Source organism: Anopheles coustani, chromosome 2 (assembly GCF_943734705.1).
Source record: "Anopheles coustani chromosome 2, idAnoCousDA_361_x.2, whole genome shotgun sequence".
In the NCBI taxonomy this organism is placed as follows: Eukaryota; Metazoa; Arthropoda; class Insecta; order Diptera; family Culicidae; genus Anopheles; species Anopheles coustani.
The window spans coordinates 32,297,154-32,311,513 of NC_071289.1; the positions used below are offsets into that span (position 1 = coordinate 32,297,154).

General features: G+C 48.2%; 2 protein-coding genes across 2 annotated transcripts in view; both read right to left on the reverse strand.

Moving 5' to 3' along the window:
- The window catches only part of LOC131261950 (tRNA-dihydrouridine(16/17) synthase [NAD(P)(+)]-like), an 80,435-nt gene that overhangs the window by 60,853 nt on the left and 5,222 nt on the right, over positions 1-14,360 (reverse strand). The window lies entirely within an intron of this gene.
- Positions 2,859-6,734, reverse strand: LOC131261948 (uncharacterized). The gene is made up of 3 exons (XM_058263822.1): positions 5,388-6,734; positions 3,029-5,342; positions 2,859-2,938 (listed from the first exon to the last, which is right to left on the reverse strand). Exons 1-3 carry the CDS (start codon positions 6,732-6,734, stop codon positions 2,859-2,861), a joined length of 3,741 nt encoding a protein of 1,246 aa, XP_058119805.1.

Genomic DNA, 14,360 nt, shown 5'->3' on the forward strand with positions numbered 1-14,360 from the left:
GGTCGGTAAATTTACTTCTGTCGATTGAACTTTTTCAAAGCGTACGCATTGCGATGTTCATGTAGCTTTCACTTAACACAATTATCGGGTTAATAAAAAAAAACATGAATTCGCCTAATAAAAAGATGGAGGTAGAGTTTAAAAATTCCTTTAAACACAAGCAATAAATCGGATAACTCGAGCAACGGAGAAACCTTCCATCCTTTGCATACCGCTGAAAACGTTTCGATACTGCCCGGAGGAAAACGAAAATACCGAAAGACGGAAAACCCTGCGGGTTATCCACTCTTCACAAAACGATCCGAAATGCTCCTTCCGACATTCCAAGCGCTTTTTGGTTCGGCGGCTTAGCAGAAGCTTTTTCCCCAACAATTTTCTACTTCACTTTAAGATGGTGTAACGCAAGAAAATTATTTCAGCGGTGCGTGGAAAATTTGAACGTTGAAGCATTTGTCCCTTCGGCTTCGACGAGGCGTGTGGAGAAGCGGAAGGAAAAATCGATCGGACCGAAAGAAATTCAAAAGTCGAGCAGCTGCTGAAATCGTTGCGGTCGGATTGGGAATCAATAAAATCGAAACTGTTCCCTTAACTCCGACACCATTTTGGATATTTGTTGAGAGAAGGCCTAACATAACAAGCAGAAGTAAATGAAAGAAATATCACTAGACCGGAGGACCATTACGCTACTTTCTAAAATAACGAAATTCTCACAAATACGAAAAAATACTGGCAATTTCAGTAACGGGTAAATGTCATCGCACCAGATACAGAAAGCTATGTTGTTTTTTTTTTCAAAGAAACAGGTCTTTATTCTATATATAATATATCATTTCCAACATCACACTTTGGAAAACTCTTCGTAGTCGCTATTCCTCTTCCTTCATCAACCTTACTCAACCTTGATGTGCCTGTTTTTTTTTCATTTATATGGTATCGAAAAACTTGTTGCTTTTCAACGCCACCCAACGATAAAATGGCACGCTCATTCGTTTTCCTGCACAGCTTATATTTTCTTCGTCCATAACGCAGAGCAAATCGCTTCCTTCCCATACTTTTGGGAAAGAAACGTGCGATAAAAAATTTTGTCCACCGCAAACGTATTATATATATTTTTTTTTACAATTTTTTCCCGTACGTAAGTCGTGTATCCATCGCGTTCATTATCATGCATTCGGCATTCAATTTGTTTATATTCTTTTTTCGGTTTTCGCATTTGCCCACCGTACCATGATGAAAGACATCACGATTTTTCCACTCATCACTTGTCCTCTTGAGTATATTCGTTTTTGTATTTCAAACATCATCTCTTGGGTTTTCCAATTATTTTCCTCATGTGTTCCGCGAATCTACGTCTCACTCACGTCTGCTGCATGTCGTTATTATTACGATTTTGATCGTTCCGTGATAAACTTTTCTTTCGTCCGCTTTTTGCTCAACTTTTTCACTAGGGTTGCTTGCTGTGCTTTTCGTCGTTTTGTGTGTGAGTGTGTGATTTTGTTTAAATATTTTTTGTAATATTTGTCTCGTTATAGTCTATTTACTTTAGGGTATCGATTTTCGTATTAAATTTTGCCTATTTTCATTCTCTACGGACTTTTGTAGCACCACCCGTGTTGTGGGTATCGGGAGACGGTTCGATTTCCGGATTCCGACGGATGCCGTTTCGGTACGGTTCGGTTCGGGTTGCCGGTTGACATTTCGGATCAGATCATGCCAAAAAGGTTGGCATGATCGCGACCCGGCACGTACGCCAAGTCGGTTGCTACCTTTCAGCATAAGTGTTTGGTTTTTTTGTTTTGGTTCAGCTCGGTTCCCATACACAGACGGATACTTAGTGGGTGTACGTATAGATTGCTGAGTGAGGAGGGACAGATAGAGTAAGTTTAATATGCAGCGTATGTGTGAATATATATAAGAGTAAGAAGTAGACACACAAACACACATTTTCCCATACGCGGTACGCGGACCCAAGGACATGCCTTTCAATCAACCTAACCTAACCTAACAACGGCAAACGTCAAAAAAGCGCACCTTTCCCTATATTCTTTCTCTCGCTCCAGGATATCAACAATCGCATCATACGCATCATTGTTTTACATATTTCGATTTGCATGGAACATCAATACAGTTCTGCGGGTTCATTCCATTAGTTCCACCGTCTTGCACATCGGTATAAAAAATAATTATATTTCGTCTAAACTACTCTGCTTCTCTCTGTCCATTTATGACGCATCTAGTCTACACTCTTTTCGATAGCTTATGCTAACTCCCCTTGTATTTTTCCAGTTCGTTTTTCCAAGATGCATGCACAGATGGACTCTTTCCCGTCGGGTCCTTCCAAAGATTCGTTGTATTTGCAAAATATCTGACCCAATAAATGGCGAGCTTCCTTTTCACTTCTCCCATATGTTCATGGTTCTATTTGATTGGCGACGGGGTATTTTAGTTGCCTAAAGCCACCCTAAAAACGAACACCATGAGATCACAATCACATTCTACCGGTCGGTTTTGTGTGTGTTTTTTTTTGTTTTTGATTCGATGAAGACGGCTTCGAGTAACAAATTCCTTACTGCTTGCTACATACGATCAACATTTTCCCTAACTGCATTTTGTATGTTCGTTTGTTTGCAATGTTTGTACACAACAACTTGTTTTTCTTTACTTTCTAGTCTTGCGCTCTCTTGATCCACAGGTGGAGAGGTTGAGCTCCTACCGTAGATCCTAGTAGGCGTTAGGTTTTATAAAGTTCATAAGAAGACCGTGCAGTTTCGTCAATGGGATCGTCGTTCCGAAGAAATGCAGAAGAGTAGATATGGGGTAGCTATCTACAGGGCACGTGATTCGCGTAAGTGATCGACTCAGGGTGATAGATCAGTGTAGCCTGTGGTCGCTACGAGTGGCACAATGCCGGTGGAACCTTTGCTCCCATCGAGCTGGTGGTGATGATGGTGCGTCGTACTACCGCAGCTCGCTGAGGAGGACGCTGCAATGACCGTTGTGGTGGTGGAGGTTACGGCCGAATGCGCACAAACATGCCGACAGGGTAGCGGCGAGGTCGGATTCGATAGGCCGGACTCGTGAATAGGGGACAGCGTTGGGCTGCGGTTACGTATGATGTTCTTGCGACGACTTCGCCGATGTGCCATTGGTGGATGGACGGGAACACGAGCTGGTGGTACGTCCCCTAGCAGCTCGGGAAGCTGCTCGACTTCGCCACATCCCCCTTTCAGGCGACGGCGTGCTGGAGGCGGCAGGACGGGCATAGTGATCGCACAGGACGCATTGTTGGCCGCTCCGCCCTGGTCGGTTCGGATCGCCGATGTTGGCAGGAGCGCACGTAGCTGGACGGACGGTGATCCTGGGCCGCCACCGGACGATGAGGGAGACGAGGAGGATGAAGAGGACGATGATGAACCAGCGGCGGACGCGGCCGCTGCGTTGGATAACACTGATGCCCCGAATCCTGGCACGGTTAGCAGTGCACTGGCAAACTCACTCGACGACAATGGTCTCACCTGATTCTGTTTGACCATCGTTTGGCTCTGGCTAATTCCTCCGAGGTTACTGCTACAGGCACCTGTCTGGATGCTACCACTCCCACTAGCACCCGCTGTACCCGCGGATGGTCCCCCTGCTCCATTCAAGTTCGTTCGACACCGAGGTCTCCGGTAGCGATCTATCATGCGCATCATATGACGCAACCGAACAACTGGCCACGGTCTCACAAGTCGCGCCCGTGGACGCTTCGGCACGGGAGACGCACCTTGGGAGGGTGTCGGCGGCGGAGTGCCGCGTCGTTCCACCCCATCCCCTGGCAGTTCGTTACCGTTGGCATCTGAGTTTAGAATTTGTATCGCTGAAGAGGACGACGAAGCAGCGGAGTTCCCGTTGGCGGCGGAAGAAGCACCCCGGCCCCGGTTAGGACTACGACTAGGGCTACGGCAGGCCATCGCATGTCTGGGACTCACACTTTGACTAGCTTCACTAACACTAACGCTGCTACAATTATTGTTGGCACAATTTTCATTATTTGTCAGTTCGGGAACGTCCGGCCTCCGGGATGGTTCCGGTTCACGTCCACCTCCTTCTATTTCTCCTCCTCCTCCTCGTCCATTCAGCTGCCGATTGCGATTTTCGGCAACGTTCATAATCGATGGTAAACCAGAGCGACCACGACCATGGCTTCCGCTACTGGCTGCACTCAGCACCGAGCGATTGGCAGCGACGGAAAGTGTCCCGGAGATGGTTCTCATGGCGCCAGGTGGATCCCCCGGCACGTCGGGACTGTCCGGTACGTTCGAGCAGCAGTTCCACTTCCTCTTCCACCGGTGGTGCGACTTAACCGTGTCGAGTGACTTAGCCGCACAACACATCGCGTGACCATCACTGGTGGCGCCTTCAATATCGTCCACGGTACCGTTTCCACCTCGTCGTCGCAACGGATGAATGTCGTACGGATGCTGGTGGTGGTGGTGATGCAGGTGGGAATGTTCGGGTGGCTCCTGGTCGGGCGCTTTCTGTACCTGAAAGCTACAAAAAGTGCACCGCTCCGTGTACTGCACATACGCTTCCTCGGAGGTTGTCGTGGTTGTGAGGGTTGTCATGGTAGTTGCGAGCAGGGTGGCAGCCGTTGCTGCAGCGAGAAAATCGTTTCCATGTCGATGCGGTGGATGATGATGGCCGTGGTGATGGGGGTGGTGATTGTTGTTGGACGTCATGGTGGAGGAGGAGTGCGCGGCGGCTGCCATCTGGCGGCTGTACTGCGAACAGCAATGAAAAGTCCTGGTGCCCTGGCAGCTTCCCGAAGGTTTCCTCGCACCGACCTCGGTGTGTTCGTCCTGAAGAGCGTCATCTTCCAGCATCGAACAGACATAAAAGGCAGCCTTCTGCTGATGGTGTTGTTGCTGCTTCTGCTGTTGATGCTGGTGCTGATGCTGTGGTATTGCGTCCATGGCGGTGGTGGAGGTGGTGGTGGTAGTGGTTGTTGTCGAGGAGGACGATGAAGCACCAACGTTCGCCGCGGTCAAAGTCCGCAGACCAGCGGCGGTGATATTGTTCCGACACTCGGTACTACTACTATCACAGCAATGGAGCGTCCGGGGACGCACTCGGTTGAGGTCGTTCAGCTGCCCATGGGGAACGATCAGCGTGGGAAGTACACCGCCGGTGGCTGATGGATGACTCCCAGGAGCGTAAGAACCGGGATGGTTTGCCGGACTGCCAGACTTCTGGCTGATCGACGAGCAGATGTACACCTCGGGAAACTTCCGCGAACCGGCGTGCGAGCAGTTCGAGAGGAGGCTGAACTTCGATTTGTCTTCGTCCGTCCCCAATTTTGTATCCTCCTCCAGCGTCTGTTCCTTGGCATGCCGTCTCGTCCGGAGGACTCCTCCATCGCCAGCTTCACCGGCACGACTCCCATTCTGTTGCGTTGTCGCCGCCAACCGATTGTTCCGGATGTACTCGTACGTGGTGAGCCCGAGAAAAGAAATGTACACATGAAAGAAGCACAGATGCAGTAGAAGACCCGCCGCAATGGCTGCCAGAATACCGAGCGACGCTACAAACACGAGGAATATCGTATGGTGCAGTCCGATGCCGGTCAGTTGGTCGCCATCGCCGGCTGCTCCGGAACCCACCCCGGATACCCCACCGTCACCAACCGCCGACGAGTCGGTTGTTCCGTTGGCATCGGACCCGAAAATGCCCACCACCGCCGACCCGTTGAGCAGCAGATCTTTGGCCGAGGTGGTGAAGTTTTCAAACAGTTCGCCCGCGGCACTAGTGACACCGCCACCGACGACATCGTCGTCGAGCGAAGCGCCTGTCGCACTGGCGACGTCGGCGAGCTCAAGGCCATCGCCCTCCGAAGGGACGCTCCCAGCAGTGGTGGCGTTGGGGTCGAGCCCAAACCAGGCGAGATTCAGCCAGCCCACCGGCTGCACATGGTACAGCACGATCTCGACGATGGCCGCGGCCAGAATGACCAGCGCTGCAATGACCGCACTCACCACGCACATAAGGAAGGCGACATAGTTCCGTCCACCGACGCAATGGTTCAACCATTTGCAGTGATGATCGAACGTGCCGACGCACTTGTTGCACACGCTGCAGTGCTTCGTCCGCTGGCTCGTCGTGCGGATGTTGCACAGGTGGCACCGGCCGTTCTCGATGACGTGCGAGTGGCGCGTCCGGTCAAACTCGGGCACCACGGTTTTGCTCGCCGGCAAACGGCGCAGTTCCGGATCGGCCGGATCGAGCAGCAGCGCTGTGAGGTGCGAACCGAGGTGCACCAGGTAGAGTCCGGCAAGGGCGACGTACAGTGGCGGCTGCAGAGACGGCTCGAGCGCCGGTATTAGCACACCGAACGTGGAGTAACCGAACAGGGCCAAGGCAAACCAGCCGACCAGCTGCAGCGGATGCAGTGGCAGCTGCAGGCCGTGCACCCGCCGGTCCTTGCGGTACTCCGACGCGCCGAGATTGTCCTGTGAGGAGCAGAACCGATTGCGCGTCAGCTTACTCGCCCTTTTCGCGAGCTGCTGGCGAACACGCTGCGGCAAGGAAACGGTGTCGGTGGGCGTGGACGAAGTGGCTGGATCGGTGGTGGGCCCGCTGGTGGCGGTGGCGGCGGCTACACGGTTCGTTCGTCGGATGTTCCTCGTGCTGCTCGTGCTGACCACAGCCGGTCCGTGTTTGATGGGCGTCGCACGCTCTATGATGGACTCTGTGAGCATGATACTCGTCGGTCGAGGATCGGCAAAGGGCGGTGGCGGCGTAGCGGCGGGCGGAACCGGGTAAGGGCATCCTCTCGTTCGCTGCGGTCGCCGTTGGCTTCATAAGATCCGTTACACGTTGTTCTACGCTCCGTTGTGCAAGAAAGGTGCTTCACTCCGCTGGTGCTACCCGTAGGTTGTTGACATTTGACATTGTTCCACTATCCCGACGCACACAACCTTCTGTTGGCGATAGATGAGAGTCAGATCACTTCATTATCCACCGTAAACACTCCTGCAGACCACCTGCACTGTGAAAGTATTTAACGCACAAAACATCCGATCTGAATGCCCCACATCACAAGAAAATCCTGACTGACCCAAGGCTTTGCGCAACACTTGTGCCATGTACAGCAACAATGTAACCGTAGTAATAAATTCCTTTTTGACACCGTTTTGCAGTCTCACCACTACCGCACCATGTCACACGCTCGTAGCGTCTGACGTTGGTCTAGGATAATCTAGTAGGCACGTAGTAGCTGCGAATGTTGTAGCCGATGCCGGGTTACTATTGGCAACACACAACCACCGTCGTTTCGATCACGGACACTATCGTAGGCCCGAGCACACTCCGTTGCTGGCGCTTCAGGAACATTTACGTCGACAACGATACGGCTTCGTCCAGCCGTCGGCAGCCGGTCGTGCCCTTTTCGTTACACAACATCACGAAACTCATACAATCGAAAACACCCACTACTACTACCCAGATAGGGAGAGAGGGACACGTCTAATCCTGGCCGCCGTCGGAATACACGCGGTGGCTCAAATTATATAAGCGGCATCCGGATATCTCACAACTAAGCGCGATGTTTCTGTTGCTGCGGCGGATTTCCAAAAGCGATGCAAAAAGTGTTAAGGATCTCATCCATAAAATCACATGAACATTCACCAGACACGGTGTAGTCGTTGTTGTAGGACGATTTGTATGACCGGATTTGACGATTCTGGTTGTGTTACGGATATGTCTACCTACTTAGAGGAGCACCATTTCTCCTTCACCTTGATTCATACCTGGGTATTCCACTAGATTTTTCTTGTTCAGGTATGTCGTTGAACCAAAGAGAACTGGAACGATTCGCACGTTTCTCGGTTTATTTTTTCGTTGAGCAATGAGAAAAGACACTTTCACACAAGCCACCAACTATCAAGTAACAGGACGATTTTCCTTCTAAGACGTGAGAATGGCTCTACATGATTGCACATGAAGAAAACGTTTGGTTGCTTCTATCGTATCTACGGTGCTACACAACACTGACTCCTAGGGCTGCGTTACTATGCAACGATAACTTTTTCCATTCATTTTTTCCCCCTACACGGGAGAAGGTTCACAGATGGTACCACCGTTTACCCAGTGCAAACTTCCACTGGCTATAATTCTGTAGTTTCACATTACCCACTTTTTAGTGCTCCAGTGACAGTTCCATTTCCATTAGCAAAGAAGTTGAAAACGGAAAAAGTATTTAACTTGGATTCGACATAGCCGTCGCACTAATTATCCTCCCTGTTTGGGCCGCCTGCTTGTGTAACTAAGGTGCGTCAACGTTAGAGGAGGATGGTTCACATCCCAATCCTCAATCTAGTTCGACCGACACAGGGCACCGACCGTTCGACCGACTTTGTGCACGGCTCAACTACTACTGACAAGACCGAAAGTGTCCTCGTTGGTGCCACACTGTTCGGGATACAAGAAGGATATACACGGAAACCGAACCGAGTTCCGTTCGGTGAGACGAAGTTTTATCAATATCCTGGAGGGGAAATCGGGCGTTCAGAGCGGCGGATTCAACGCTTGATTTGGGCGCAATATTTTGCAAGTGGTGTTTCATACAGTGAACATAATTCAGAAGCTTCGTTAGAACATTTCTCTTTTGTCTCAAAAAGAATCTTTAAAAAATGCAATGTCCCAAACCAGACCAGATGTCTACAACAACTAAGATACTAGTGTTTGAAACCAGCTTCGATTGCGTTGCAAAAGACACAAAACATTAACAACGGCTTTGAGGATATGCGATGTGCGCATGTCCGCCAACTTGTTGTCGAACGTAAACAAACCATTTTACCCGCTGGAATCGCGTACCAGACTTCCCCCCTCCAGGCTTTCGATCGGGGAAAGGGGGGCCCGTTATAGAAGTGTTGAAATTTTACGTAAATGGAAAGTCGACCTAATGTCGAGAGTCAGTCCAGTACGATGAATTCCCCTAATAGTCGTTACCGGCTGCTTTTGTTTTCAGCTGATAATAAAAAAAAAACAAAATTTTAGTGATGCTTATTTCATTTCCCCACCCTGCTGAGGGTACGTAAGCGATTCCGTGTGTTATGTCGCAGAACGGCTCTTCTGACTTCCCTTAACTGGCCTAGTAATCGGATTCAGGTATTTTATTTACCCTATTTTCCTTCCTTCGCAAAACGAACAGACGTAACACTTTAACACATCCAGTATGGCACAGTTTTAAGGCACAGAAAGAACTTCGTCATTGACGGCTGTTCATCAATTCCACCTCCTTGCGTCGGGCACATGGACACAGGAGGAACCCGAACGGAAGTTGCATTACCATGACGTCACGAAAATGGTAGAAAATAGAATTCGATTGAATAGCGATAGCAGCGAGTCACTGGAAAGTGGTTTCCCCACCCGCCGGCGAGGAGAGGCCATTACCCCATTGAGGACGCCGCTTTCCCGTCGGCGTCGTGTGGCCTGCTTGTGCCCGTTTCTAATCACCCATAAAACTATTATTCATACCCACCCATGCCAAGGGAAGGAGAAACAGGTTGAAATAAACGAGCAGAAGAAAGCAGGTCCTAGCAACACATACACTAAACGCTAGCACTAGGTTATAATAGCGTTCCGTGCAGACGGTGGAATAGTGACGTGACACGGCGTTTATTACGTTCACGTTCAGCTGTAGAAGCGAAATCGATTAGAGTCTCAGGGGAGATTTGTTTTTACTTGATTAGAAGGAAAATTGATTTTTGCAATCAGAATCAGAAGGCTTTATTTTAAATGACTTTATTTTGCGTGTATTTTTTAATTACTTTTTTTTAAACAGGGACGCCCTAGCCATATTGCTGTATGCCAATTCCTTTATGTATTACTCCACCTAAATTCATCCACTATCTCAACCACACCACGTACGGTTCAATTTGGATTCGGCAACCGCTCGTTCAACAATAAACCAAGAATGGAAATTGCTCGATGGAGATGCCTACCGATCCCATTCGCGAAGCATAAATGTATTGAAAATTGCGTTACCTCAAAACACAATTCCATTTGTATGTTTGCTGATGCCCACCGAACATGTTTTCGCTTAACACACTAAAACCAATCTTTTACGCAGACTTGGCGCATTCCAACCCGAATGGGAATGGAATCGGGTGGGAGGTTAGCATTTTCCTTTTTTCTCCCCCATAAAATTACCGATTCGTTGCGAGTCGGGAAAATGCTTCCTTCCCCTCGCATCAACGCACATCATTCTGATGACATTTGTTTTCGGTAGTGTGGAAGCGGCCCTTCCACAGAGGCAACAAATCCCGGAAGCCACCGTCAACATCACCATCAGCGAGACAAGACAACGCGGAAAAAGGAAGCTGCCGTGTTAACTTTTATGTTTATGTTAGAGCGACGAAAAAGAAGGACCTCAAAATAATGCGTCCGGAGTTGAACCGGATAGAACTGGGGTATTTGAGAGGGACGCTTCTGAGCTTTGCGTATTGGCTTGATTTTTCTGCAGTCTCCCTCAGCATTCAACGACCTTTACATTCTATTTTTATTACAATGGGTAGCATGGCGGAGGAATTTGGCGTGAAGGAGGAAGAGATAAAATAAATTTTCCAAACAAAAATCATACACTCGCATATTCCGTTCATCCTACTTTCGGAGGGCCGTATTTCATTCAATTGCTTTTCCGTGCGGAAAAATGTCATCCACCAAATATGGACACTGAATACATTAAGGGACACACGAACACTCGATGTATTCATGAACCTAAAACCGGACTTCAACCCAAAGCCCGAAACAATGGGCGAAAAGAAATCAAATTCAAATAAAAAAACAATAAAAACGGAGCCGCAGTAAATCCCGGCGCTGTCGGAACATGTCCATTCGCCCGAACCCAAACAACGGTTGGCTGTGCGAGGTCATATTTTTCTGTCCGTTGCCTTGATATCTCCGGCTTTCGCAGGATATTTTATTAGTCGCGAAAGGATGCGGCGACGAGGCGATTTTTTCCATGTCCAAAACGAGTCCTTACTTTCCCCTCTCCCTTTTAGGCGATCGGTTGTTGGACGCTGGACTGCTATCAAACAAATGGAAAATTTTGTTGACAGTCTCGGCGCGGAGGCTCCCCGGAGAAAAGGACGAACCTCCCCACATAGCCGCATTGGTGCAAACTTTGTAAAACTGCGGCTTAACGAACGGCCAAAAGTGGAAGCCAACTCCGGCGCCACCGTCTACGAGGCGAGTGAAGCGTGGGAGGGGAGAGGGGGCGAAAAAGATTTGCGCGCCACGGCGCACTTGCCATTTACTTCCGAGCCGGAGAAATTTACATAGACAGCAGGAAGCGGTTTGCTGCAACAGTTCCGCGTAGCGCCAGAACTTGGGCCAGTTCTCAATGGACATTTTCCTATTGCACCATACTGGGGGTAGGTACCAGGGAGGGTGGTGGGTGAATTAAATTACCATTTCTATTTTTCGAATTTTATTTTCTTTCTATATTTGTTGCCGAGGCCGACAGTCAGTTTGCAAACCAATGATGTACTTCTTTGCATAGGGAAGGGGAAAATAAGTTGAGCAAACTCTAACTACCTAGAGGATGATTTTCGAAATGCAATATGTTTCTAGTGTAAACCTTCTTTGACTCCACACAAACCCAAACGTCGTGTAAAAAATCAAATAGTTAGCGACTGAATACTAAATGACCAATTTCCGGTACAGGAGAAATGGTCATTAAAATTAAAAGTTCAACTTTTAAATTGTTCGCTCCACGTTTCACGTCAAAATTGATTGAAAATGGCTCGCAATATTTTCTCGCGGAAATAAAAGCGGAATCGAAAAGTATAATGCTGGGGCAAATGAACAACGGTAAAAAATGGAGTGCTCCGAAACTGGTGATAGCTCTCAGCACGATTTACTGGAATGTTCATCTCCCGTCCCCCAGAAAGAACCGGCCATAAATATGTAAATATTTCCAGGGCGAGAAAATAAATAATCCATCGGATGAAGGTCGGGGCCATTAATTGAGTCCAACGGTGGGGACGCGGAGTGGACGGAGAGCGGTTAGGGATGGAGTGCGCGCAGTACAAGGGATATTGCGATTATCGTCATTTTCGTACCGGATTAGTTTAATCGTTGCCAGCTGGCACCCCCACCCCCGGTGGTGGGTGACGTGAAGCAGGCGGACTTTGGGATGTCTATCAATGCCATCATTTTATTTTTCCTCCATCGGATGATCTCTTCTCGGGGGTTCCTTCCTTTCGAGCAAGGAATTGTTACGTAAATGGCAGCACGGGAGATAACAAGAAGATTTGCGTCACTAAACACACAAGTCTGTTCATTTACAAATCAAATCGGTTAATTGGACGGCAGAGGAAGGAGTGGGTATTCAATGAGATGTTTTTCCGAATTATGCAACCTCCGGCCATCTCGTTGGCAGGATTATAAACTTTTTCCCAAACGCCCACTTGGTGGAAGGCCCTTCCAGTTTAACCGATTTCACGTCCATTGTCCAATGCTGGAAGCTGATCCAGTTTAACACGTGAAGTAAGAAAATTTTTCGCAAACAGAGTCTGTCAACTTACTAGTGAACCGTTACCATCTGTTAGTGGTTTAGCTTCTTTGTCATAATTATCAGTCACTTCCGAATGAAGTGCGTCATAAAAGTCATTTGGAGTACTGTTTCTCGAGTAGGCACTAGAAGAGTTCCTCACCCACTTAACGCCACTCAATGTGATTGACTACTGCTACCTGGAGCCCGCGGCTAGGAATCATTGCGGAATACGTATTTGTTTACCGTGTAGTTTCAATTATGCTTTACGATTACCTATAAAACTGTTTACATAATATCAGTTTCACTTTAACTTTGAATACTGCATTAAAAGCAAACTATTTCGATTTCCACAAAAACATGCTCAACCAAAGGTTGTGTTCCCCATTAAACGAATCTTAACAGGTACTTCAAAAACACGTTATCAGCAATCAAATGTCTAAAACATGCAAACATCGCCCAGATGACGGAGCGGCGGGCTTTAAGCTGGCCGGAAAAATAAATTGAAAACGATCAACACAAACCGCAACACTGTCGATTGCAGGAAAAAAGGTACAAAGCTTCTCTAGATTGCGCTAGTTTAGTCCACCTTCTTCCGGGCGAGACTTCATCAAAGGTGAAAGCGTTGAGTGAGTGAAAGAAATAAAATAGAAAGAGGGGAAAAAAAAACAATCCCAATTCATCTCATCTACCGCCGGCTTCATCAGCTTGGAATGAGCGAAAGGGAAAGGGAAAACACATCATTGCAAGTTAAATCATGTCCTCCACCTCCACTGGCGATCTTTGGCCATACCGTCGATAAATCATCCATCGAAGCTGGTGGGTTTGGCAGACGAATAAATAGAACCTTCCCGTGATGACTCACGGTGATCCATCCGTCGCCCCGGACCCCGGTACTTGGAGGAAATTCCACCCCGTTCCCCCGGAGCTTCTTGACCAGAAAGAAAACTAACCAAGGTCCTCCATCAAAATCCTTCCCCTTCGATCGATCGAAGTGTATGTGCTTGCTTGGCCACCAACCAGCTTTCGGTTCGGTGGCTGTTGATTTGGTACAAACACCATCATCTCCTTCCCTCAACAGGGCCCTTCGGAAAACCTCCCAACTGACTTACGGACGTTGGTAGTCAAAGAAGATACTAACGACCGATCAAAACCATCCACATCCTTCAGAAGCGTGGGATATATAAATAATTCGTGGGATGAATGACGGATGGCGTTGGTTGACGCGGTGAGGGGTTGTGAAGAGGGTGTTCAGATCGATCGGTTGGAATTAGCGGGTTTTTCTCTTCTAGCTGCGCTTCCACCCACCCACAGGTAGCCTCCAACCAGTTGATTTGAAGATGGAGAACGTTCGACGAACGATAAACGATTTCCAACTATTAATCTTTCATCGTGAACAAGGGGTTTGCTAGGAGGGTGGGTTGGGGGGTGAAATGGCAAATAGTTTTAGAACTTTCCGACCGGCGGACAGAAAGCTATTGGAAGGAAAAGTTTGACTTTTTGTTTTGTTTAGCAATAGTTTGTACTCGGAGCCGAATACAGTATTCTTTCGGATTCGGATGCGGTTTTAGGAAGATGGAGTCGGAGTAGATAGGCGAATCCATTCGGAAGTTCACATCACTAGAACTAGATTCGATTTTAAAAAGGAAATCAATCGCCAACGAACCGTGGAACATTCACCAAGTGTTACCCGCGGTAGTAGTAGTATTTTGCTCGGTTCTGCTTAATTACCACACCTAATGTTTCCCCACGTTTTATTTTTTGAGTTGTGAGAAAGAAATCGAGTTTTACAAAAGTTTGATCTATTGATATGCGAAAAGGATGTAAA